Source organism: Cherax quadricarinatus, chromosome 51, assembly GCF_038502225.1.
Source record: "Cherax quadricarinatus isolate ZL_2023a chromosome 51, ASM3850222v1, whole genome shotgun sequence".
Lineage (NCBI taxonomy): Eukaryota > Metazoa > Arthropoda > Malacostraca > Decapoda > Parastacidae > Cherax > Cherax quadricarinatus.
Window position 1 is genome coordinate 11,130,917 of NC_091342.1, and position 23,412 is coordinate 11,154,328.

At 43.3% G+C, this 23,412-nt stretch overlaps 1 protein-coding gene and 1 long non-coding RNA gene across 4 annotated transcripts in view; both read left to right on the plus strand.

The window, feature by feature from the left end:
• The window catches only part of LOC138854184 (uncharacterized), a 161,870-nt gene that overhangs the window by 51,370 nt on the left and 87,088 nt on the right, over positions 1-23,412 (plus strand). The window lies entirely within an intron of this gene.
• The window catches only part of LOC128694649 (hydroxyproline dehydrogenase), a 36,925-nt gene continuing 17,604 nt past the window's right edge, over positions 4,092-23,412 (plus strand). For 2 of the 3 annotated variants that reach the window (XM_053784824.2, XM_070095838.1), the window contains exons 1-3: positions 4,092-4,164; positions 19,385-19,616; positions 20,082-20,221. In XM_053784824.2, coding sequence (XP_053640799.1) covers positions 19,457-19,616; positions 20,082-20,221 — 300 coding nt within the window. In that variant the 5' untranslated portion in view covers positions 4,092-4,164; positions 19,385-19,456. Of the gene's footprint in view, positions 4,165-10,143; positions 10,265-19,384; positions 19,617-20,081; positions 20,222-23,412 lie in introns of all 3 variants that reach the window. The other variant, XM_070095839.1, reaches the window with a different exon arrangement.

The following is a 23,412-nucleotide window of genomic DNA, read 5'->3' on the forward strand; positions in this document are numbered from 1 at the left end:
TAGGCTAGTTTGGAATTTTAACAGCACTGTTTTTTTACCTGCTTGGTAGCCCATCAGTTTGCAATCCTTTAGGTCGTCACTACGTATGTTAAGGCGAAGGTGGTCCTTGATAAGCTGTAGGGTGGTCTCCATGCAGGCCTCTTGGGTGACTGTGGCTGGGAGATGTTTGCTGTTAATTACAACAGCGTCAGTTAGCTGCTGTTGGTCATTATGGTCTTGGGAGTTGGTTATGACAGTGGCAAGTTGTTGGTCCACTCTTGATCTCTCCTCTGTAATGTTGGTAGTAAGTAGGGTGACTTGGTCTTTTAGTGTGTTGATGGTGTCTAGGGACTGGGTGTGGGTGTTGCTTTGTTGTTCTAGTGTCTAGTTTATGTTCTAGAGCAGTGATCTTGTTGAGGTAATCTGCATTGCTAGCCTTTAGTTCCTGCATTTCTTGAGTTAGTTTGGTGATCGTTTGGTTCTGAATCATAAGGAGTTTAGCAATTTCTGGGTCGGTGATCTTCTTGACATCAAATACTGGGAAGGAGTTATCTTGGACTGTAGCGGCGGTCATGTTTGTTGTTGTCTGTCGTATGTTGTGGTGATGCCGGTGGGTGATGAGGGTTGTGTCCTGGCTGGCAGTACCACAAGTTTTCCTCGTGTTATTGCTGCTCTCACCTTTGATGTTAGGAGTCCTTAGCTGGTTACTGGATCTTCTTTTATTGTTCTGACCCTTGTCCATTGGCTGTGGCTTCGGGTGAATTGTAGGCGATGGGTGATGGGTGAATGTAGTGGAGTATCACTTCAGTGGCAGCGGGGTAGGAGGTGTAGTATGAGTCCTATTTGTTGGTAATTTGTGAACTTTTGGGTGATTTCTGCAGTTGCTTTATATCATTCTGGGTATCCACATATGTTAGTGTTATGCGGGTCTTGATTAGGTCATCACTGGGCTGCTGGGAACCTCAGGTAGAAGTAAAAATAGAGGACAAGGTTCCTGTTGCCGCTGCCGCTGTAAGAAGTTATGTAAAAAAATTCCACAGTAGATTATCATATTATTATATTCAGGAAAAGCGCTAATCCATATGGGTCATACAACACTTGGGGAATGGGAAGTAATCAAGACTGATCCAGGGAAAGGCAGCTCTAATGCCTTAAATTAAGAGCACTTTACCAGCATCAAGGAATCCCCCTCCCCATGAAATAGAAAAAGTTACAATAAATGTTTTTTGAGGTGTGTGTGAGTATGAGTGTGTGTGTGTTTATGAGTGTGTGTGTGTGTGTATGAGTGTGTGTGCGTGTGTGTGTATGAGTTTGTGTGTGTGTGTGTGTGTGTGTGTGTGTGTGTGTGTGTGTGTGTGTGTGTGTGTGTGTGTGTGTGTGTGTGTGTGTGTTTATGTGTGTGTGTGTATGAATTTGTATGTGTGTGTGTGTGTGAGAGAGAGAGACTCAGCAATCAACATTTGCACCAATAACTCACTACAGTTGTGACCGGGTGTGGAAGTGTGAATTGCTCATAACTCTAAAATTTGTTCATGATTGCAGCCATGTATAAACGTAAGTAACCATTTTTACAGTATTCATTACCTTCGTAACTTGTGAGTTCATTACCTTTGTAACTTGTGAGTTCATTACCTTGTACCTAGTTCAGCCATCAAAACTTTGGAGCCCGGTCCCTGGACCCATTGTGTACCTCTGTAATCTGTAAATACCTTTGTAACTTGTCATGATTGTGACTAGACCTACCTGGGGTTCATTACCTTTGTAAATTGTGAGTTCATTACCTTTGTAAATTGTGAATTCATTACCTCTGTAACTTGCTCAGCTATCAAAACTTTGAGGCCCAGTCACTGGACCAATTATGTACCTCTGTAATCTTTTGACTACCGCCCACAGGATGGGTATGGGGTGCATAATAAACATATTAAACAACATGAGGTAAAACATAGCTAGAAGTGTAATAGCCCGCCCTCCCTGTCCTAGGACACAAAGCTGAATTGGGAAAATTCTTGCTTGCTTGAGCAATTGAGAGCAATAACAGTCACTAGTGGACGTTTTGCAGCAAGGCATTTCTTTGGGAAGGATTCTTGACTCTGGTGAGAGGCTCTTGATCCAAGGAATTGGACTTGTCCTCCCCTTCATTGGATCGAACCTAATTGCTTCCCTTTCCCCAGGCGCCGTATGACACCTACGGGTTTAATTATAAAATATTACATAAGAAAAAATGTAGGCACAATGCACATAGCCTATTTCAAAGTTTTATAATACCACTATCAGTGTTAATAACCCACTACTGGTAATTATCATCACTATTTGCACTTGCAACCACCAGAAGTGGTGGTAGCAACCACCAGTAGTGGTGGTAGCAACCACCAGTAGTGGTGGTAGCAACCACCAGTAGTGGTGGTAGCAACCACCAGTAGTGGTGGTAGCAACCACCAGAAGTGGTGGTAGCAACCACCAGTAGTGGTGGTAGCAACCACCAGTAGTGGTGGTAGCAACCACCAGTAGTGGTGGTAGCAACCATCAGTAGTGGTGGTAGCAACCACCAGTAGTGGTGGTAGCAACCACCAGAAGTGGTGGTAGCAACCACCAGAAATGGTGGTAGCAACCACCAGTAGTGGTGGTAGCAACCACCAGTAGTGGTGGTAGCAACCATCAGTAGTGGTGGTAGCAACCACCAGTAGTGGTGGTAGCAACCACCAGTAGTGGTGGTAGCAACCACCAGTAGTGGTGATAGCAACCACCAGTAGTGGTGGTAGCAACCACCAGTAGTGGTGGTAGCAACCATCAGTAGTGGTGGTAGCAACCACCAGTATTGGTGGTAGCAACCATCAGTATTGGTGGTAGCAACCATCAGTAGTGGTGGTAGCAACCATCAATAGTGGTGGTAGCAACCACCAGTATTGGTGGTAGCAACCATCAGTAGTGGTGGTAGCAACCATCAGTAGTGGTGGTAGTAACCATCAGTAGTGGTGGTAGCAACCATCAGTAGTGGTGGTAGCAACCACCAGTAGTGGTGGTAGCAACCATCAGTAGTGGTGGTAGCAACCATCAGTAGTGGTGGTAGCAACCACCAGTAGTGGTGGTACCAACCATCAGTAGTGGTGGTAGCAACCACCAGTAGTGGTGGTAGCAACCATCAGTAGTGGTGGTAGCAACCACCAGTAGTGGTGGTAGCAACCACCAGTAGTAGTGGTAGCAACCATCAGTAGTGGTGGTAGCAACCACCAGTAGTGGTGGTAGCAACCATCAGTAGTGGTGGTAGCAACCACCAGTAGTGGTGGTAGCAACCACCAGTAGTGGTGGTAGCAACCATCAGTAGTGGTGGTAGCAACCACCAGTAGTGGTGGTAGCAACCATCAGTATTGGTGGTAGAAACCATCAGTAGTGGTGGTAGCAACCATCAGTCGTGGTGGTAGCAACCACCAGTAGTGGTGGTAGCAACCATCAGTAGTGGTGGTAGCAACCACCAGTAGTGGTGGTAGCAACCACCAGTAGTGGTGGTAGCAACCATCAGTAGTGGTGGTAGCAACCACCAGTAGTGGTGGTAGCAACCATCAGTAGTGGTGGTGGCAACCACCAGTAGTGGTGGTAGCAACCATCAGTAGTAGTGGTAGCAACCACCAGTAGTGGTGGTAGCAACCACCAGTAGTGGTGGTAGCAACCATCAGTAGTGGTGGTAGCAACCACCAGTAGTGGTGGTAGCAACCATCAGTAGTGGTGGTAGCAACCATCAGTAGTGGTGGTAGCAACCATCAGTAGTGGTGGTAGCAACCATCAGTAGTGGTGGTAGCAACCATCAGTAGTGGTGGTAGCAACCATCAGTAGTGGTGGTAGCAACCACCAGTAGTGGTGGTAGCAACCATCAGTAGTGGTGGTAGCAACCACCAGTAGTGGTGGTAGCAACCATCAGTAGTGGTGGTAGGAACCACCAGTAGTGGTGGTAGCAACCACCAGTAGTGGTGGTAGGAACCACCAGTAGTGGTGGTAGCAACCATCAGTAGTGGTGGTAGCAACCACCAGTAGTGGTGGTAGCAACCACCAGTAGTGGTGGTAGCAGGTATAAGTAGTAAGGAATGAAGGTGGGGGGAGGGGGGTTCTGGGTCAGCTTGCTTTGAGGAACTTCTGTAGTAACATTCAGTGTGTCTCTGATAGTGGTGGAAGGCACTAGTGCCACATTTAAAGGTAGCACGTATACACATTACACACACATACACATTATATATATATATATATATATATATATATATATATATATATATATATATATATATATATATATATATATATATATATATATATATATATATATATATATATATATATATATATATATATATATATATATATATATATATATATATAGCAGCAACAGCCTGGTTGATCAGGCTCTGATCCACCAGGAGGCCTGGTCACAGACCGGGCCGCGGGGGCGTTGACCCCCGGAACTCTCTCCAGGTAAACTCCAGGTAATATACATTTACACTAACCAAATTATTAAATACCGACACTAAAAAAAATATGCTCAAAAATCAATACAACAATTTCTAGGCATAAAATATTCGTGCAATGACCGGTCATTAACTCACAAGAATTTCCATTAGATACAATAGATTCATTTCAAGATAATCTATGCCCAGAACAGTCATTAGTATTCATATTCCTATGCTAATTAATTCTGATGTCTAATTGTCAATGATACTCTCGACTGTGTATATATTTTTTTTAAGATTTCTCTTTAAATTATAATGTAAACACTAAGCTTGTACACTGGAACGCTGACTTCGTACTGTTGACGTATTTGAGAAAAGTATGGAAATAAATACAGGCTGAAGAACAAGCTTTCATTAGAAATGACGCTTCTCTATGCATCGAGCTTCATCACGACTTGATAAAGCTTTACAGAGTGAAAAAAAAATGTACGTGACAAAGCTGTTCTCCGAGCTTCTGCAGCGCGTGGAACGCCTTGTCAATGTGAATATTTCATGTGCTGGGTAAAGGGCGAGATATATTCATTGTACCCTAATACCATCGTCAGTCATCGTACCTTAATTACTTTGCTAGTCAGTACATCTTAGTTCCCTTGTCAGTTATTGTACCCTAGATCCCTTGCCAGTTATTGTACCCTAGTTCCCTTGCCAGTTATTGTACCCTAGTTCCCTTGCCAGTTATTGTACCCTAGTTCCCTTGCCAGTTATTGTATTCTAGTTCCTTTGTCAGTTATTGTACCCTAGATCCCTTGCCAGTTATTGTACCCTAGATCCCTTGCCAGTTATTGTACCCTAGTTCCCTTGCCACTTATTGTACCCTAGTTCCCTTGCCAGTTATTGTACCCTAGTTCCCTTGCCAGTTATTGTACCCTAGATCCCTTGCTAGTTATTGTACCCTAGGTCCCTTGCCAGTTATTGTACCCTAGTTTCCTCGCCAGTTATTGTACCTTAATTCCCTTGCCAGTTATTGTACCCTAGTTCCCTTGCCAAAACAAAAGCATTCACATTGCTAAACTCACAAATTATGATGTAGTCACTTAGCCTTAATACCATAATCTGTAAGGATTTAATGTTAAAAATTACTCTAAGTCTGCCCGAAATGCCTAGCCATGCTAGGTGTCCTAGTGGCCCCCTCTGTAATTAGTATTTTATAACATGTAAACCACACAATACCCAAAACCTGCAAACCCCACATTGTAACCCTTATAGAGAATAAACTTGAATTGAATTTAATTGAATTGAATTGTACCCTAGTTCCCTTGCAAGTTATTGTACCCTAGTTCCCTTGCCAGTTATTGTACCCTAGATCCCTTGCCAGTTATTGTACCCTAGTTCCCTTGCGAGTTATTGTACCATAGTTCCCTTGCCAGTTATTGTACCCTAGTTCCCTTGGCAGTTATTGTACCCTAGTTCCCTTGCCAGTCATTGTACCCTAGATCCCTTGGTAGTTATTGTACCCTAGATCCCTTGGCAGTTATTGCACCCTAGATCCCTTGCCAATTATTGTACCCTAGACCCCTTGCCAGTTATTGTACCCTAGTTCCCTTGCCAGTTATTGTACCCTAGTTCTCTTGCCAGTTATTGTGCCATAGATCCCTTGCCAGTTATTGTGCCCTAGATCCCTTGCCAGTTATTGTACCCTAGTTCCCTTGCCAGTTATTGTACCCTAGTTCCCTTGCCAGTTATTGTACCCTAGATCCCTTGCCAGTTATTGTACCCTAGATCCCTTGCCAATTATTGTACCCTAGATCCCTTGTCAGTTATTGTACCCTAGTTCCCTTGCCCGTTATTGTACCCCAGATCCCTTGGCAGTTATTGTACCCTAGTTCCCTTGGCAGTTATTGTACCCTAGTTCCCTTGGCAGTTATTGTACCCTAGATCCCTTGCCAGTTATTGTACCCTAGATCCCTTGCCAATTATTGTACCCTAGATCCCTTGCCAGTTATTGTACCCTAGATCCCTTGCCAGTTATTGTACCCTAGATCCCTTGCCAGTTAGTGTACCCTAATTCCCTTGGCATTTATTGTACCCTAGATCCCTTGCCAATTATTGTACCCTAGATCCCTTGCCAGTTATTGTACCCTAGATTCCTTGCCAGTTAGTGTACCCTAATTCCCTTGGCAGTTATTGTACCCTAGATCCCTTGCCAATTATTGTACCCTAGATCCCTTGCCAGTTATTGTACCCTAGATTCCTTGCCAGTTAGTGTACCCTAATTCCCTTGGCAGTTATTGTACCCTAGATCTCTTGGTAGTTATTGTACCCTAGCTCCCTTGCCAGTTATTGTACCCTAGTTCCCTTGCCAGTTATTGTACCCTAGATCCCTTGCCAGTTATTGTACCCTAGTTTCCTTGCCAGTTATTGTACCCTAATTCCCTGGCCAGTTATTGTACCCTAGTTCCCTTGCCAGTTACTATACCCTAGTTCCCTTGCCAGTTATTGTACCTTAGTTCCTTTGTCAGTTATTGTACCCTAGATCCCTTGGCAGTTATTGTACCATAGATCCCTTGGCAGTTATTGTACCCTAGATCCCTTACCAATTATTGTACCTTAGATCCCTTAACAGTTATTGTACCCTAGTTCCCTTGCGAGTTATTGTACCCTAGTTCCCTTGCCAGTTATTATACCCTAGATCCCTTGTCAGTTATTCTACCCTAGATCCCTTGCTAATTATTGTACCCTAGATCCCTTGCCAGTTATTGTACCCTAGTTCCCTTGCCAGTTATTGTACCCTAGTTCCCTTGGCAGTTATTGCACCCTAGATCCCTTGCCAGTTATTGTACCCTAGTTCCCTTGGCAGTTATTGTACCCTAGTTCCCTTGCCAGTTATTGTACCCTAGATCCCTTGCCAATTATTGTACCCTAGACCCCTTGCCAGTTATTGTACCCTAGTTCCCTTGCCAGTTATTGTACCCTAGTTCCCTTGCCAATTATTGTACCCTAGTTCCCTTGGCAGTTATTGTACCCTAGATCCCTTGGCAGTTATTGTACCCTAGTTCCCTTGCCCGTTATTGTACACTAGATCCCTTGCCAGTTATTGTACCCTAGTTCTCTTGGCAGTTATTGTACCCTAGTGCCCTTGGCAGTTATTGTACCCTAGATCCCTTGCCAGTTATTGTACCTTAGGTCCCTTGGTAATTATTGTACCCTAGATCCCTTGCCAGTTATTGTACCCTAGATCCCTTGCCAGTTATTGTACCCTAGTTCCCTTGGCAGTTATTGCACCCTAGATCCCTTGCCAGTTATTGTACCCTAATTCCCTTGGCAGTTATTGTACCCTAGATCCCTTGCCAGTTATTGTACCCTAGTTCCCTTGCCAGTTATTGTATCCTAGTTCCCTTGCCAGTTATTGTACCCTGGAGTTTACCTAGAGAGAGTTTCGGGGGTCAACGCCCCCTCGGCCCGGTCTGAGACCAGGCCTCATGGCGGATCAGGGTCTGATCAACCAGGCTGTTACTGCTGGCCTCACGCACGATGACGTACGAACCACAGCCCGTGTGGTCAGGTACTGACTTTAGGTGCCTGTCCAGTGCCTTCTTGAAGACAGCCAGGGGTCTATTGGTAATCCCCCTTATGTATGCTGGGAGGCAATTGAACAGTCTTGGGCCCCGGACACTTATTGTGTTGTCTCTCAGTGTACTCGTGGCGCCCCTGCTTTTCATCGGGGAAATGTTGCATCTCCTGCCGAGTGTTTTGCTTTCATATGGAGTGATTTTCGTGTGCAGGTTTGGTACCAATCCCTCCACGACCTTCCAAGTGTATATTATCATGTATCTCGCCTGCGTTCGAGGGAATACAGATCAAGGACCTTCAACCGTTCCCAGTAGTTTAGGTGCCTTATCGCACTTATGTGTGCCGTGAAAGTTCCTTGTACACTCTACAGGTCTGCAATGTCGCCAGCCTTAAAGGGGGTCGCTAGTGTACAGCAGTATTCCAGCCTAGAGAGCACAAGCGATTTGAAGAGAACCACCATGGGCTTGACGTCCCTAGTTTTGAAAGTTCTCATTATCCATCCTATCATTTTCCTAGCGGATGAGGTAGATACATTGTTGTGGTCTTTGAAGGCGAGATCCTCTGACATTATCACTCCCAGGTCCTGCACATTACTTTCCCGCTCTATTGTAAAGTTAGAATTTGTGGTATACCCTGACACATTTTTAATTTCTTCAAGTTTTCCATATCTGAGTAGTTGAAATTTCTCCTCGTTGAACTTCATATTGTTTTGAGTGGCCCATTCGAAGATTTTGTTGATGTCCGCTTGGAGTCTCGCAGTGTCTTCGATGGAGGTCACTGCCATGGTGATCTGGGTGTCATCCGCAAAGGAAGACACCCTTACATCTCGATGTCAGAAATGAGGATGAGGAATAGAATGGGAGTGAGTACTGTGCCTTGTGAAACAGAGCTTTTTACCATGGCTGCCTGGGACTTTACTCTGTTTACTATTAGTCTTTGTGTTCTATTTCCCACGAAGTTGTAGATCCATCTACCAACTTTTCCCGTTATTCCTTTATCCCGCATTTTGTGTGCTATTACACCATGGTCACACTTGTCGATAGCTTTTGCAAAATCTGTGTATACTACATCTGTATTTTGTTTATCCTCTAGAGAATCCGGGACCTTCTTATAGTGGTCCAATAGCTGGGACAGGCAGAAGCGACCTGCTCTAAACCCGTGTTGTCCTGGGTTGTGTAACTGATGGGTATCTAGGTGGTTGGCTATCTTCTGTAGTTCTTTGCAATTGCTTTAATGCCACCTTTGTGGAGTGGGGCTATGTCTGTTGTTTTTAGTGTGTGTGTGATGACCCCTGTGTCCACGCTCCCTCTCCATAAAATGCTGAAGCCACGCGATAGGGACTTCTTGCAATCTTGCAATTCTTGATGTTTAGTTTAATGTCTTTATTATGCACCCCATACCCATCCTGTGGGCGGTAGTCAAAAGATTACAAAGGTACATAATGGGTCCAGGGACTGGACCCCAAAGTTATGATAGCTGAACTAGTTACAAAGGTAATGAACTCCAGGTAGATCTGGTCACAATCATGGCAAGTTACAAAGGTAATGAATCAGCCTCACTCCTATACATGGTTACAGTCATGAACAAATTACAAAATAATGAACCACTGATACGTCCACACCTGGTCACAACTGTAATGAGTTATAAATACAAATATTAAGTGGGTCATTCACCCACACTAGCGCGCGCGCACACACATACACACACACGCCTAGGACAAAATGGTAACTAACACGAGGGCGCACGCACAGACATATCCACGAGTTCCCTTGCCAGTTTGTACCCGTCCCTTTGCCAGACATTTTACTCTAGTCCCCTTGCCAGTCATTGTACCCCAGTCCCCCTTGCCAGTCACTGTACCCGTCCCTTTGCCAGTCATTGTACCCTAGTCCCCATTCCATTGTATCCTAGACCCCCTTGCCAGTCATTGTACCCTAGTCCCTCAGTCTATACAGTACGTGCCGCGCGAGACTTCCTGATTCGCTCGAACAGAACAGAACAGAGGACTCACAGGTAAGGACCCGCTGGGGGCGAGGGGCAAGTAGGGACAGGAGGAAGAAAATAGGTTGGGGAGAGGAAATCTTTGAAAAGGAGGAAAAGTGTCAGGACTAGACCCCAACTGCTAATCAAGGGAAACAAAATGCATCAGTGTCACTCTCAGAACATCACTCGCAATGACCGGAAGCGCAAGACACTGGTTACTGTGAAAAGGTAATGCAAACGACAATCGCAAGCAATTCAGCATAAAACGCACAGAGACACCTGATTCGCCGGTACTCTGAGTAAGTCTCCTTTTACTTGTTGCGGCTGTCCCTGTTCATCTAACAGTAAATTATGTAAATAGGTACTTATTTGTTTGTAGACTGTTGTGAGCCGCAACCTAGAGAAAACATTTCTATTGCAAATAATAATAATAATAATGGTTATGGGATACCAAGAACATTTCTTGTTACTACAAGTATGCAATATTCTCTCTCTCACTCACACGGTTTGGGTAGAAATTCCTAACTATTTACAAGCTAAGAACTGTTATCTACAGCTCTTTCTCTACTACACGCGCACAGGCACATGGGCGCGCACAGCACACATTTTTTAGCGAATAAGTGTAAGCAGGTAGCAGAGAGGAGGCTGTGAATGTAATGCATAAAAAATACACGAGCGAGCACTAAAAAGAATATATAACATTATTATATTATTACAAAAAAAAAAAAAAAACACTGGGAAGGCGTCAAGACAAATACTGTTTTCAACTGTAACAATAAGCCAATAAGTTTATTTAGGCACAAGTACACTAAGTACAATTATCATACATAGTGTAAATTACCCAAGAAACCTTCAAAAAGTCAAAGTGGCTTATTTCCATAGTTGTCAGGATGAAAGGCAGAGTGACACTGTGAAAGCAGGTTCGGCAGACTCTAGTTAGTTAGTTTAATATGTTTATTATGCATCCCATACCCATCCTGTGGGCGGTAGTCAAAAGATTACAGAGGTACATAATTGGTCCAGGGACTGGACTCCAAAGTTTTGATAGCTGAGCAAGTTACAAAGGTAATGAACTAGATCTGGTCATAATCATGACCAAGTTACAAAGGCAATGAGCTCCAGGTTGAGCTGGTCACACTCATGAATAATTGCAAAGGTAATGAATCATAAACACATTAATCATGATAATTTACAAAGGTAATGAGCTCCAGGTAGAGCTGGTCACAATCATGACAAGTTTCAAAGGTAATGAATGATAAACACGTTATGACATGATTACAATCATAGACAAATTACAGAGTAATGAGCAGTTAACAAACATAGTAGGGAATTCATCCATTGCCCCAACAGATGTTGCTAGGTGCCTGTCTCTCCTCGGCAGACAGCCATTGCAAACAGCAGCAAGTTGCCTCGGGATCTGCTGCTTGCACGAGCACCATCGACCCTCCCCAAGAGGTCCAAGAAGCCAGTGACTCCGTTAGCAGCCCGATGGAGAGCTGTCCTAGGGACATGTCAGCGTCCTGGTGGACGCCAAGTTGACTGAAGATCCCAGGCCCTCGTGTGCACGGATATTGAAGCTTGAGGAACTGAGTACACACTGCCTGTGGCACACCTGACAGCTGCCTCGTGGTCGAACTCCACAATGCTGTCCCTGTAGTGGAAGTTCCTGTGAACCCGGCACTCCCTGCAGTGCCATCGCTGACATCGTGGGTTAGGGGAGAAGTACCCTCTACAGATGGGGTGGTGCTGGGAGTTGGGTGGGTGAGGCGGGGGAGACGCGCAGGGGTGAGGAGTTATGAGAGGGTCACTTTTTTTTTTTTTTTTTTTTCGCCGGTATTCTCCCGGCCCGGGTCTTTTCCAAGTAGTGGTGACCCGGCCTTGGCTCCCTATCTGGGGAGGGTCTCCGAGAGAGAGGGTCACTGTTTACTACACACGCCCTCCCCCTCCCCCCCAGCGGAGAGGGGGGAGGCGCTGACTGGTCCTGACTCAACAACACCAAACCATCTAAAACTGCACAACACTTCAACTATTTACGCTGAAACGATGCACTGGGATGTCCGTTCGCTGCTCTGGTATCTTCTCAAAGCATTCACACTGAGTTCTGTTAAGTAGGGACCTGGTCAGCCTCTTTGACCAGGAGCTATCCTTGAAAATACCGCAGCTAGCCCGCTACACAACCTGCCGCGTCGGCCATGTTGAGCCCTGTTTGGCAGACTCTTTCTCTGGTATTTTATTACTGACCTTAACTAGCAGCTGTAGGGATTCAAAATAAACTTGCCTTTCCAGAAGCAGTAGGAATAACACCTCGTGTGTTCAAGTCACATAGTGGAAAAGTAGGCAGTCTAAATTTACCCTAGGTAATTGACACATGTTACTAGGTATGATAATAGCATTTATATGTACTTGTGCCAAAATAAACTTACACACACACATACACAGTAACACACGCAAACCTGTAAGAGATCCACTAAACGGTGACAGAGGTTACGTTAATATCTTCATTATGCACCCATACCCACCATCCTGGAGAGAAAGGGATGGTTAAATTGCATATTTTTGAACTGTAGAAAGGATTCTGGCACAGCACCGCACGAGAGAGTGGGGCAAAAGCTAGAACAGGCAAGAATAACAAATAAGGCACTGTAATGGCTCAAGGAATAATTAACAGGAAGAAAACACTGTCCGAAAAGAGGGGTCGGAATGGGTGTATGTGACGAGTGAGGTTCCACAAGGACCGGTACTAGGGCCGGTGCTGTTTCTTGCGTATGTGAGTGACATGACGGAAGGGATAGTAGTGTCCCTGTTCGCAGATGATGTGAAACTAATGAGAATACAAACATATGAGGACCAGGAAGGACAACAATGTAAATAAGTCACTCTGACTTTTTTGGGTTATCCTAGGTTCTCTATACATATGCTGCTATGTATGATAATCTATGTAACTGTATTTGTGCATACCTGAATAAACTTACTTACTTACCTGGACATTCTGCTGATTTGGTATAAAAAGTGGTTACCGGAATTTAATCCCAGCAAATGCACAATCATGAAGATTGGGGAAGGGCAAAGAAGACCGAAGACGGAGTACAGGATAGGGGTGCAAAGGCGACAAACCTCACCCATGGAGAAGGACCTCGAGGTGCGTACTGTACCAAGCATATCGCCTGAGGCGAACATCAAACGAATAATTTCAACAGCAAATGCGGGTCTAGCAGAGGCTCACACCAGCCCAATAAACTCAGCATGTTCCTCTGGCAAATATAAGAGTACCCTCAGGAATTTCAGCAAAGTCAATATTTCCCTTTTATGCAACATACCTCAGGCCCATCCTGTAGTATGCAGCACCAGAATGGAACCCACACGTGAAACAGCATCTTAAGAAACTGGAGTAAGAGCAGTTATGTAACGAAACTAGTTCCAGAGCTAAGGGGTATGAGCTACGAAGAAAGGCTAACAAATATGAATCTAACGACACTGAAGGACAGAAGAACCGGGGGACATGATAATATACAAAATACTCAGGAGAACTGACACAGTAGACAGGGACAATCTATTTGAGAGGTGTGAAACAGGTACTCTTGAATAGAGATGAGCAGCATTTCTTCAGTCTCAGGGTGGTCGGAAAGTGGAATGATCTCGACGAAGAAGTGGTAGAGGTAGGATCCATACATAGTTTTAAGAGTAGGTAATGACAAGGCCCACGAGGCTCGGAGGGAGTGAGTCTGGCAAGTGGCAAGCTGATAGGCGGGTTCAGGCGCTGAAACTCAGCCCATGAAACCACAAATAGGTGAGTACATGCGCGCTTCTCCGTGGCAGAGTCCCTGTGAAATACTAATCTGGAAAATACGAAGCAGTGATGGCATAAAAGTAAAAAACTATGACAGTGATGAAGAAATTTTCAGTTTGAAAAGTAAATGCAGACAGTGATAAGATAACAGATGCACCCAATGGGAAAATGTCAGCCGCGCTCGCAGGAATATTGATTATGCGATGAAATATTAAAAACGCCAGATAGATAGCTCGAAGAGGAATTTTAGGAAAAACATTACAAACGTAAATCATGTAAATGAAATCGTGAGAAACTCTTTGACTGTATTAGCAAACTTCAAAGTAGGCTACACATGTATTGATGGAAAAATGCAAAAAATAAATTTTCGCTACATTGTTAGGCTAAAGTTAGATTGTACAACAGCGGAAAGAAAATGTTTAAAGACGCAAATAACTTATTCTTTATCTTTCTTTCAACACACCGGCCGTATCCCACCGAGGCAGGGTGGCCCAAAAGGAAAAACGAAAGTTTCTCCTTTTACATTTAGTAATATATACAGGAGAAGGGGCTACTAGCCCCTTGCTCCCGGCATTTTAGTCGCCTCTTACAACACACATGGCTTACGGAGGAAGAATTCTGTTCCACTTCCCCATGGAGGTAAGAGGAAATAAACAAGAATAAGAACTAGAAAGAAAATAGAAGAAAACCCAAAGGGATGTGTATATATATGCTTGTACATGTATGTGTAGTGTGACCTAAGTGTAAGTAGAAGTAGCAAGGCGTACCTGAAATCTTGCATGTGTATGAGACAGAAAAAAAAGACACCAGCAATCCTACCATTGTGTAAAACAATTACAAGCTTCAGTTTTACACTCGCCTGGCAGGACGGTAGTACCTCCCTGGGCGGTTGCTGTCTACCAACCTACTATATATATATATATATATATATATATATATATATATATATATATATATATATATATATATATATATATATATATATATATATATATATATATATATATATATATATATATATATATATATATATATATATATATATATATATATATATATACATATATATAGATAGATAGTTTTAAGTGGCAGTACTTAAATTATTATTATAATCAAAAAGAAGCGCTAAACCACAAGGGATATACAGCGCTGCTCAGGCAGTACTTACTAAAGCATTTAACCACTTGTCTGACAAAGGCTATTTTCTCACTCTAGTTTCAATCACGCAAACATCTTGGCAATATTTTGTATGTTAGCAAGACCAGAGGTCCAGCAAGGTGTACTAATTAACGGTATACTACTATATAGTTCATCGGATATACCTGGAAGGTAGTTTACCTAGAGGGTGGTATACCTGGAGGTGGTATACCTGGAGGGTGGTGTTCAAGGGGTCCACGGCCCCGCGGCCCGGTCTATGACCAGGCCTCGTGGTGGATCAGGGCGTGATCAACCAGGCTGTTACTTCTAGCCGCACACCAACCAGCGTACGGACCACAGCTCCTTGAAGACAGCCAGGGGTCTACTGATAATCCTCCCCCATATGTACGTAGGAGGCATTTGAACAGTCTTGGGCCCCTGACACTGAGGAATGTATTTCTCTCAGAGTGTATATACTGAGAGGTTATTTTAATCTCTATTTTAAATATTATAGTGTTCTTGTCTGGTGGTGAAAGATTATCCGGCAGTTTTTTTTGACGCTGGAGTAGTCGATAGGCTTCAAACCCCATCAACCAACTAACCATTTCGAGATTAAAAAAAAATAATTAAAAGTCGTATTTTCTATTAGCTTAGGCCTTAGAAGTTTTTTTCGAAAAATTTCAAGACCTTTAGATATCCCTAAAAAGGATTCTTAGTATTATTACAAAGTTTGTCTGATCTAAAATTATGTTGCTCGCTTTAGTATACAAACTAAGTTTTTATAGCAAATATTAAGTGACAATGATTTTTTCCCAGTGGAAAATTATATACAAAAAAAAATAAGAAGAGAAAAATATTAAAAAAAAATGGTTTGTAAAATAGGCTTTGTATAACATTAATTTGTCTTATCTAAACTTTCTTTAATTTCCTGGATATCTTTATTAATCTTATTCCGAATCTTAATACATCGACACCATGCCTAACCCTTCTAGGGTAGGGTAGGTGCCTGAGCCCGAGCCTTTAGCTCATAAGACTGTCATTCCCATTTGCTCCCTTGGGGCGGGGATGGCAGACCAGAGAGGCCTAGCTTGTGGCTAGGCCTGGGGACAGTTGGTCCCAAAGATGAGGAGGTATTTGTGCCTCCTCCCATGGGAGACTTAGGTCTCAGACACTCCCTAAAGAGGGAGCCAAGGCCGGGCCACCACTTGGAAAAGGCCCGGGCCGGGAGAATACCGGCGAATCTTTAATAATAATAATAATAATAAGAATCTTAATAATTAAAAACAACAGCTAACTGTTGATGGTAAACATAAGTGATTGTGAAGATGGAGTTTTAAGTGTATTTTAAGTTGAAGACAGGAGGTGGTGATGCTGGTGTTGTGGCGTTATTGTACTTGACTCACGAAATCGTAATGACACGATTACAAACAAACCATACCACGGGTAGGATTTGAACCCGCGGTCAGAGTCTCAAAACTCCAAACCGTCGCGTTAGCCACTGGTTTGTTGTACTTGATTCTGTCCTCACATCTCTTTATTCTCCCTCAATGCTATTTCATTTTTCTTCCTCTGCTTCTTTATATTCCCTTCATTTTTTATCCCTCTTTAAATGTTACTCGCTTCTACATTTGTTCCTATCGCTGTTCATCTGTATTATTATACAGTATATATGAAATAAGTCACTTCGTCTGACTTTTTTGGGTTATCCTAGGTTATTTACACATATGTTACAATGCAAAATAACCAAAGGTGGAGTTGATTGATAGCTCTAGGCCTTTCTTGTTGCAATCAACACATCTTCAGGAGCTTGCAGTGTTGCAGAAATGAGTAGGTAGATTCGTTCAGGGGAACGGCTCTAGCTAACTAGAAAAACCCAGAGCTATCATTCAACTCCCCTTGTTATTTTGTTAGTTCGTTCGCGAGTACTGCATATGTTACTAGGTATGACAATTGTAATCATCTACATTTTGGTAACTGTATTTACGTGTCCCTGTGTCTAAATAAACCTATTTAACATAGTTTACATGACCCTACAAGCTGCAACATCCATACCCTTCCTTCAGAGTACACTCTGTGCTTCCCACCTCCAGGACTCAAGTATATCCAACTGGAATTCCTGAATCCTTTCATTAATGTTACTTTGATCACTCCAAAAGCACATTGAATCTCATGAACCACTTGTCTCTACTCCACTCTAATACACTCACATAAGCCTGCTAGATACTCATGCCCCCAAACCTTTAGCATATGTTTTTGTCAAACTTTCCCTCCATCCCTTGTGTGTGTGTGTGTGTGTGTGTGTGTGTGTGTGTGTGTGTGTGTGTGTGTGTGTGTGTGTGTGTGTGTGTGTGTGTGTGTGTGTGTGTGACCCAGTTAGTATTTGCACTAATAAGTCATTACAGTTGTGACCGGGTGTGGACGTGTGAATTGCTCATTACTTTGTAATTTGCTCATGATTGTAACCACCATGTATAACGTGTGAATGATTCGTTACCTTTGTAACTTGGTCATGATTGTGACCAGATGTACCTGGAATTCATTACCTTTGTAATTTGTTCAGCTATCAAAACTTTGGGGCCCAGTCCCTGGACCCATTATGTATCTGTAATCCTTTGACTACCACCCACAGGATGGGTATGGAGTGCATAATAAATATATTAAACTAAACTAAACCTTCCTGGGACGAACCCTACAGAGTCTATCCACTCTGAATTTATGCAGCCTCATGTTCAACCTCTCTAGCTCCGTTCTAACACCTCTTCCTCTTTCTGAATTGCTGTTGATGTCTTTTTGGATAACTGACATGTTATAAATGTTTCTTGTACAATATAACAGAAAGACTAATACAATATATATATATATATATATATATATATATATATATATATATATATATATATATATATATATATATATATCAATAACAACACTGCACTAGCCAAGGAATCGAACCCATGCTGCTTTGGCCTGTCTCATGGTGGGCGAAGACACATGACGCCCTAATCCACTGGACCATACGAGAGAGAGAGAGTAGCTCCACTTTCTTGGTTTGCCTCCCCCCCCCTCTCATCTGCGACTGCTTGACAGAGTAGAGAACAAAGCAAGACGTCTCAACCCTCGCCTGGACCCATCCTGGATAGATCTGTCATTTCAGCAGAGCCTTCAACACAGGAGGGATGTGAGTGGCCTTACTGTTATGTACAAGGCCAATATTGTCAAAGTACCACACTTGAATCCACTTCGAGGACAACGTGAAACAAGCTTTTATGCCATAAGACGGGCAGAAAGCAGCAACTTCACTCTGGCTGTACCCTTCTCCAGAACATCACTCCATCTGAAATTATTTATCAACAGGATGACTCGAGTCTGGAACACATTCGTACGGCATAATGATGTCAACGAGATAAAGTCAGTTGATCAAATGAAAATGACGGCCCACAGATGGCTCTAACTTCATCCTATTCCCTACTTGTATGTTTCATAACAATAAAAATGCTTTCAAATGAGCTGATGTAGGTAACAGCTCTCAGCTTGTCAATAAAGTTAGGAATCCTTAACTTGTCAACAGTTTGTCAATAAAGTTAGAGATCCTTAACCTAACCTTGTCACACTCTGTGTAAGAGGGAGAGAGAGAGAGAGAGAGAGAGAGAGAGAGAGAGAGAGAGAGAGACAGAGACAGAGACAGACAGAGAACTGAAGTTCATTAAATCTGTATAATTTAATTTCCAAGAATGTTATGACACTAAATTCAGGACATCAATACACTTCCCGGGAGCAACAAACATGTCAACAAAACTGGAAAAAATATGCTGCAAAACAATGTAGGGTCAGTCGCGATAGTATAATTATAATTTTTTTTCAATATACGTAAGATGTAGCATTAAGGTGGCAATATTTACACCATGTGCAAATATTCGGAATGTGCAACTATTGTTCCGTGACGAAATCTTAATTGTGCCTGTATTGATTTGCCACTTTATTCTTATAGTTGTGTGTGGATCTTGCCTCTGCCATTTTATTGTTCATGTCGTTTCATTTCCTGACCATTCTGAGGCTGAAGCAATGTTTCCTAACATCCTTGTGACTCATCTGTGATTTTAACTTGGGATCTGACATGAAGAGGGCAATAAACCAAAGAAAAGTCATAATGAACGATTGCCAATGAATAAACAGAAGAATGGTCAGGGACTTGAACCGTGGTCCACATGTATAGCAGGCCCACGCCGTAACCACTCCATCAAGGAGCTTACAATAGGATAGTTTTACAACCAGCATTTCTGAGACATGGTTTAATTATTGGCATTAACTGTGATTACAGCGTAGGGCCTGCTATTTTTCAGTTTATTCATCAGAGAGCAAGTCAGCGTGTATCTAACACCAAGAGAAAGGATCTAATTTATATCTAAACACCAAGTGGTCACGCCTAACGCCAAGAGATGATTATTTACACTGTCAACAAGAGAACAAAAGTCTAACCGCAAATCAATACCTCCAGGTAGGCTAACCTTGAGTGCAGGTGACGCCATACACGCGGAACGCCCCCAGAAACATTCCATCACCACCCATCATGTTCATGTCGTCCAGGCTATTTGGTGAAGCCCTGCACCTTCTGAATATCCCGCGCCTGCCTCCTCTAGGAGGCTTAGGCATGGGTAGTGTGGGCATGGGTGGTGGCAGCAAAGGCTTCTTCAGACCAAGTCACCGATGCATCAGCCTCACTCACAATGGTGAGTCACGGCTTGCCAAATGAGCTAATAAAATCCCTATTATATTACTATAGCATAAGAAAGTGATAACCTTTGTAAGGATTATAGAGCCCCTGGAGAATGACAGGTAATCTTATTTGATCCGAGGGAGGGGAGAAGAGCTCAATTTCCGTGGATCAAAAGTCCTTCACTAGTATCAAGGTACCACAGATGTAATATCATGGTAATGGTGTTAAGTCTTTTGTTTATAATGGTTTTCTTCTCATTCATTTTGACTTGATTGTGAATCGATATATAATTCTTAACTAATATTGCAAAATTGTGAATTGATGTTATTCAATGTTACAAATTAGAGACTCCTCGCCTAATGAACTTTTAAAACCACCATAAATATCCTCAACTTATTTACACGAATTTCAAAATAAGTATAAGCCCGAATAGGCTTTTAATGTTTACGTTTGTCTGTCTTATCTATACATTTTGAAGGAAAAAGTTCGGCAGCCTTGGAATTGGATTTTGGGAACCACAAGACAGCCTTCAGACACAAGACAGCTAGAGAGCTGCTCCGAGGACTGGTGGTGCTCTACGCCTGTGCTATCGACCCTTTGGTCAACCATAGCTACAAGGTCAGTCGACCAATTGGTTAACCACAGCTACAAGGTCAGTCTATCCCTTGGTCAACCACAGCTACAAGGTCAGTCGACCCCTTAGACAACCTCAGTTACAAGGTCAGTCGACCCCTTGGTCAACAACAGCTACAAGGTCGGTCAACCAATTGGTCAATAACAGCTACAAGGTCGGTCAACCAATTGGTCAACAGCAGCTACAACATCAATCGACCCCTTGATCGGTTAAAGTTACAAGGTCCTCTCATCTTATCTCTTTTAATATAGTTTATTTGATGGAAGTGGGTTGCTTTGGTGTTGAAAATATGCGATTCTCTATGTGTGCTTAATATACAGAATAAAATATTGTATATACAAATTATAGTACAGATAGAAAAAATTATGTAGACTAAAATAGTGAGAGCGAAATATATATATATACTTTAGTACTGACAACAAGATGAGTAGTGTATGTACTCACCTATATTTACTCACTTCACATATGTGGTTGCAGGGGTCGAGTCTCAGCTCCTAGCACCGCCTCTTAACTGGTCACTACTAGACCCACTCTCTCCCGGCTCTACGAGCCTTATCGTACCTCTTCTTAAAGCTATGTATGGATCCTGCCACTACTACGTCGCTTTTCAGATCGTTTCATTTATTGATAACTTGAAAGACCTGAAGAAATATTTCCTAACATCCCTATAACTCATCTGAGTTTTTAACTTTCAGTTGTGTCCTCTTGTTCCTGTGTCCCAAGTCGGAAACATTCTGGCCCTCTTCACCCTGTCTAGTCCTCTTAGCATTTTATACTTCGTTATCATGTCCCCTTCTGTCCTCCAGTGTCATCAGATTCAGCTCCCTTAACCTCTCCTCGGAGGGCATAACCCCTTAGCGCCATGACTAGTCTTGTTGCAAACTTGTGCATTTCCTCTAATTTCTAGACGTGTTTGAACAGGTGTACGTTTAATACTGGTGCTTCGTACTTCAATATGGGCCTGACGTAAACGGTGTACAGTGTCGTGCACGACTCCTTACTTAGATGTCGAAACGCTATTCTAAGGTTTTGCCGGCCCCCTTCTGTTGCAGTAATTATTTGGCTCATGTGCGCCTCAGATGTGCTCTGTATGATACCCACCCCAATATCCTTTTCTTTGAGTGAATTATTATTATTATTATAATCAAAGGAGAAGCGATAAACCCGGAGGATTATACAGCGCCTGGGGGGAGGGATGTGGAAGGCATTCAGGCTTAATTTGGGGAGCTGGAGCAAAGATCCAATCCACTAAATCAAGAGCCCCTCACCAACATCAAGGAACCTTCCTTGAGGGGTCTTTGAGTGAAGTTTGCAGCCTTTGGTACCCGAGCCTGTATCCCATCTGCGATCTTCTTTGTCCTTCCCTAAGCTTCATAACTTTGCACTTGGTGGGGTTAAACTCCAGGAGCCATTTGTCAGACCAGGTTTGCAGATTTTCTAGATCTCTTTGTATCTTTGTAGTCTTTCCTAATCCTCGTCCGCTTGTATTCTCATCAGTTTCACAGCCTTCCGTATGTGTGCGTACTCACCTAGTTGTGGTTGCAGGGGTCGATTCATAGCTCCTGGCCCCGCCTCTTCACTGGCCGCTACTGAGTCACTCTCCCAGCACAATGAGCTTTATCATACCTCTGCTTAAAGCTATGAATGGATCCTGCCTCCACTACATCGCTTCCCAAACTATTCCACTTCCTGACTACTCTGTGACTGAAGAAATACTTCCTAACATCACTGTGATTCATCTGTGTCTTCAGCCTCCAATTGTGTCCCTTTGTTGCTGTGTCCCATCTCTGGAACATTCTGTCTCTGTCCACCTTGTGAAATCCTCTCAGTATTTTGTATGTCGTTATCATGTCCCCCCTATCTCTCCTGTTCTCCAGTGTTGTCAGGTCGATTTCCCTTAACCTCTCCTCGTAGGACATACCCCTTAGCTCTAGGACTAGTCTTGTTGCAAACCTTTGCACTTTCTCTAGTTTCTTTACGTGCTTGGCTAGGTGTGGGTTCCAAACTGGTGCCGCATACTCCAACATTGGCCTAACGTACACGGTGTACAGGGTCCTGAAAGATTTCTTATTAAGATGTCGGAATGCTGTTCTGAGGTTTGCTAGGAGCCCATATGCTGCAGCAGTTATTTGGTTGATGTGCGCTTCAGGAGATGTGCCTGGTGTTATACTCACCCCAAGATCTTTTCCTTGAGTGAGGTTTGTAGTATCTGGCCCCCTAGACTGTACTCCGTTTGCGGTCTTCTTTGCCCTTCCCCAATCTTCATGACTTTGCACTTGGTGGGGTTGAACTCCAGGAGCCAATTGCTGGACCAGGTCTGCAGCCTGTCCAGATCCCTTTGTAGTTCTGCCTGGGCTTCAATCGAATGAATTCTTCTCATCAACTTCACGTCATCTGCAGACAGGGACACTTCGGAGTCTATTCCTTCGGTCATGTCGTTCACAAATACCAGAAACAGCACTGGTCCTAGGACTGACCCCTGTGGGACCCCGCTGGTCATAGGCACCCACTCTGACACCTCACCACGTACCATGACTCGCTGCTGTCTTCCTGACAAGTATTCCCTGATCCATTGTAGTGCCTTCCTGTTACCCCTGCTTGGTCCTCCAGTTTTTGCACTAATCTCTTGTGTGGAACTGTGTCAAACGCCTTCTTGCAGTCCAAGAAAATGCAATCCACCCACCCCTCTCTCTCTTGTCTTACTGCTGTCACCCGTCATAGAACTCCAGTAGGTTTGTGACACAGGATTTCCCGTCCCTGAAACCATGTTGGGTGCTGTTGATGAGATCATTCCTTTCTAGGTGCTCCACCACTCTTCTCCTGATAATCTTCTCCATGACTTTGCCTCTATACATGTCAGTGACACTGGCCTGTAGTTTAGTGCTTCATGTCTGTCTCCTTTTTTAAAGATTGGGACTGTGTGTGTGTGTGTGTGTGTGTGTGTGTGTGTGTGTGTGTGTGTGTGTGTGTGTGTGTGTGTGTGTGTGTGTGTGTTAGTTACCATTTTGTCCTAAGCACATGTCGATTAGACACTAGGCCTGTTGTACGTGTTTGTATCTGTGTGTGTGTGTGTGTTTGTGTGTGTGTGTGTGTGTGTGTATGGTGAGAGTGGCATGTGTCTGTGTGTGTGTTTGTGTCTGCGTGTGTGTGTGTGTCTCCGTGTGTGTGTCTGCGT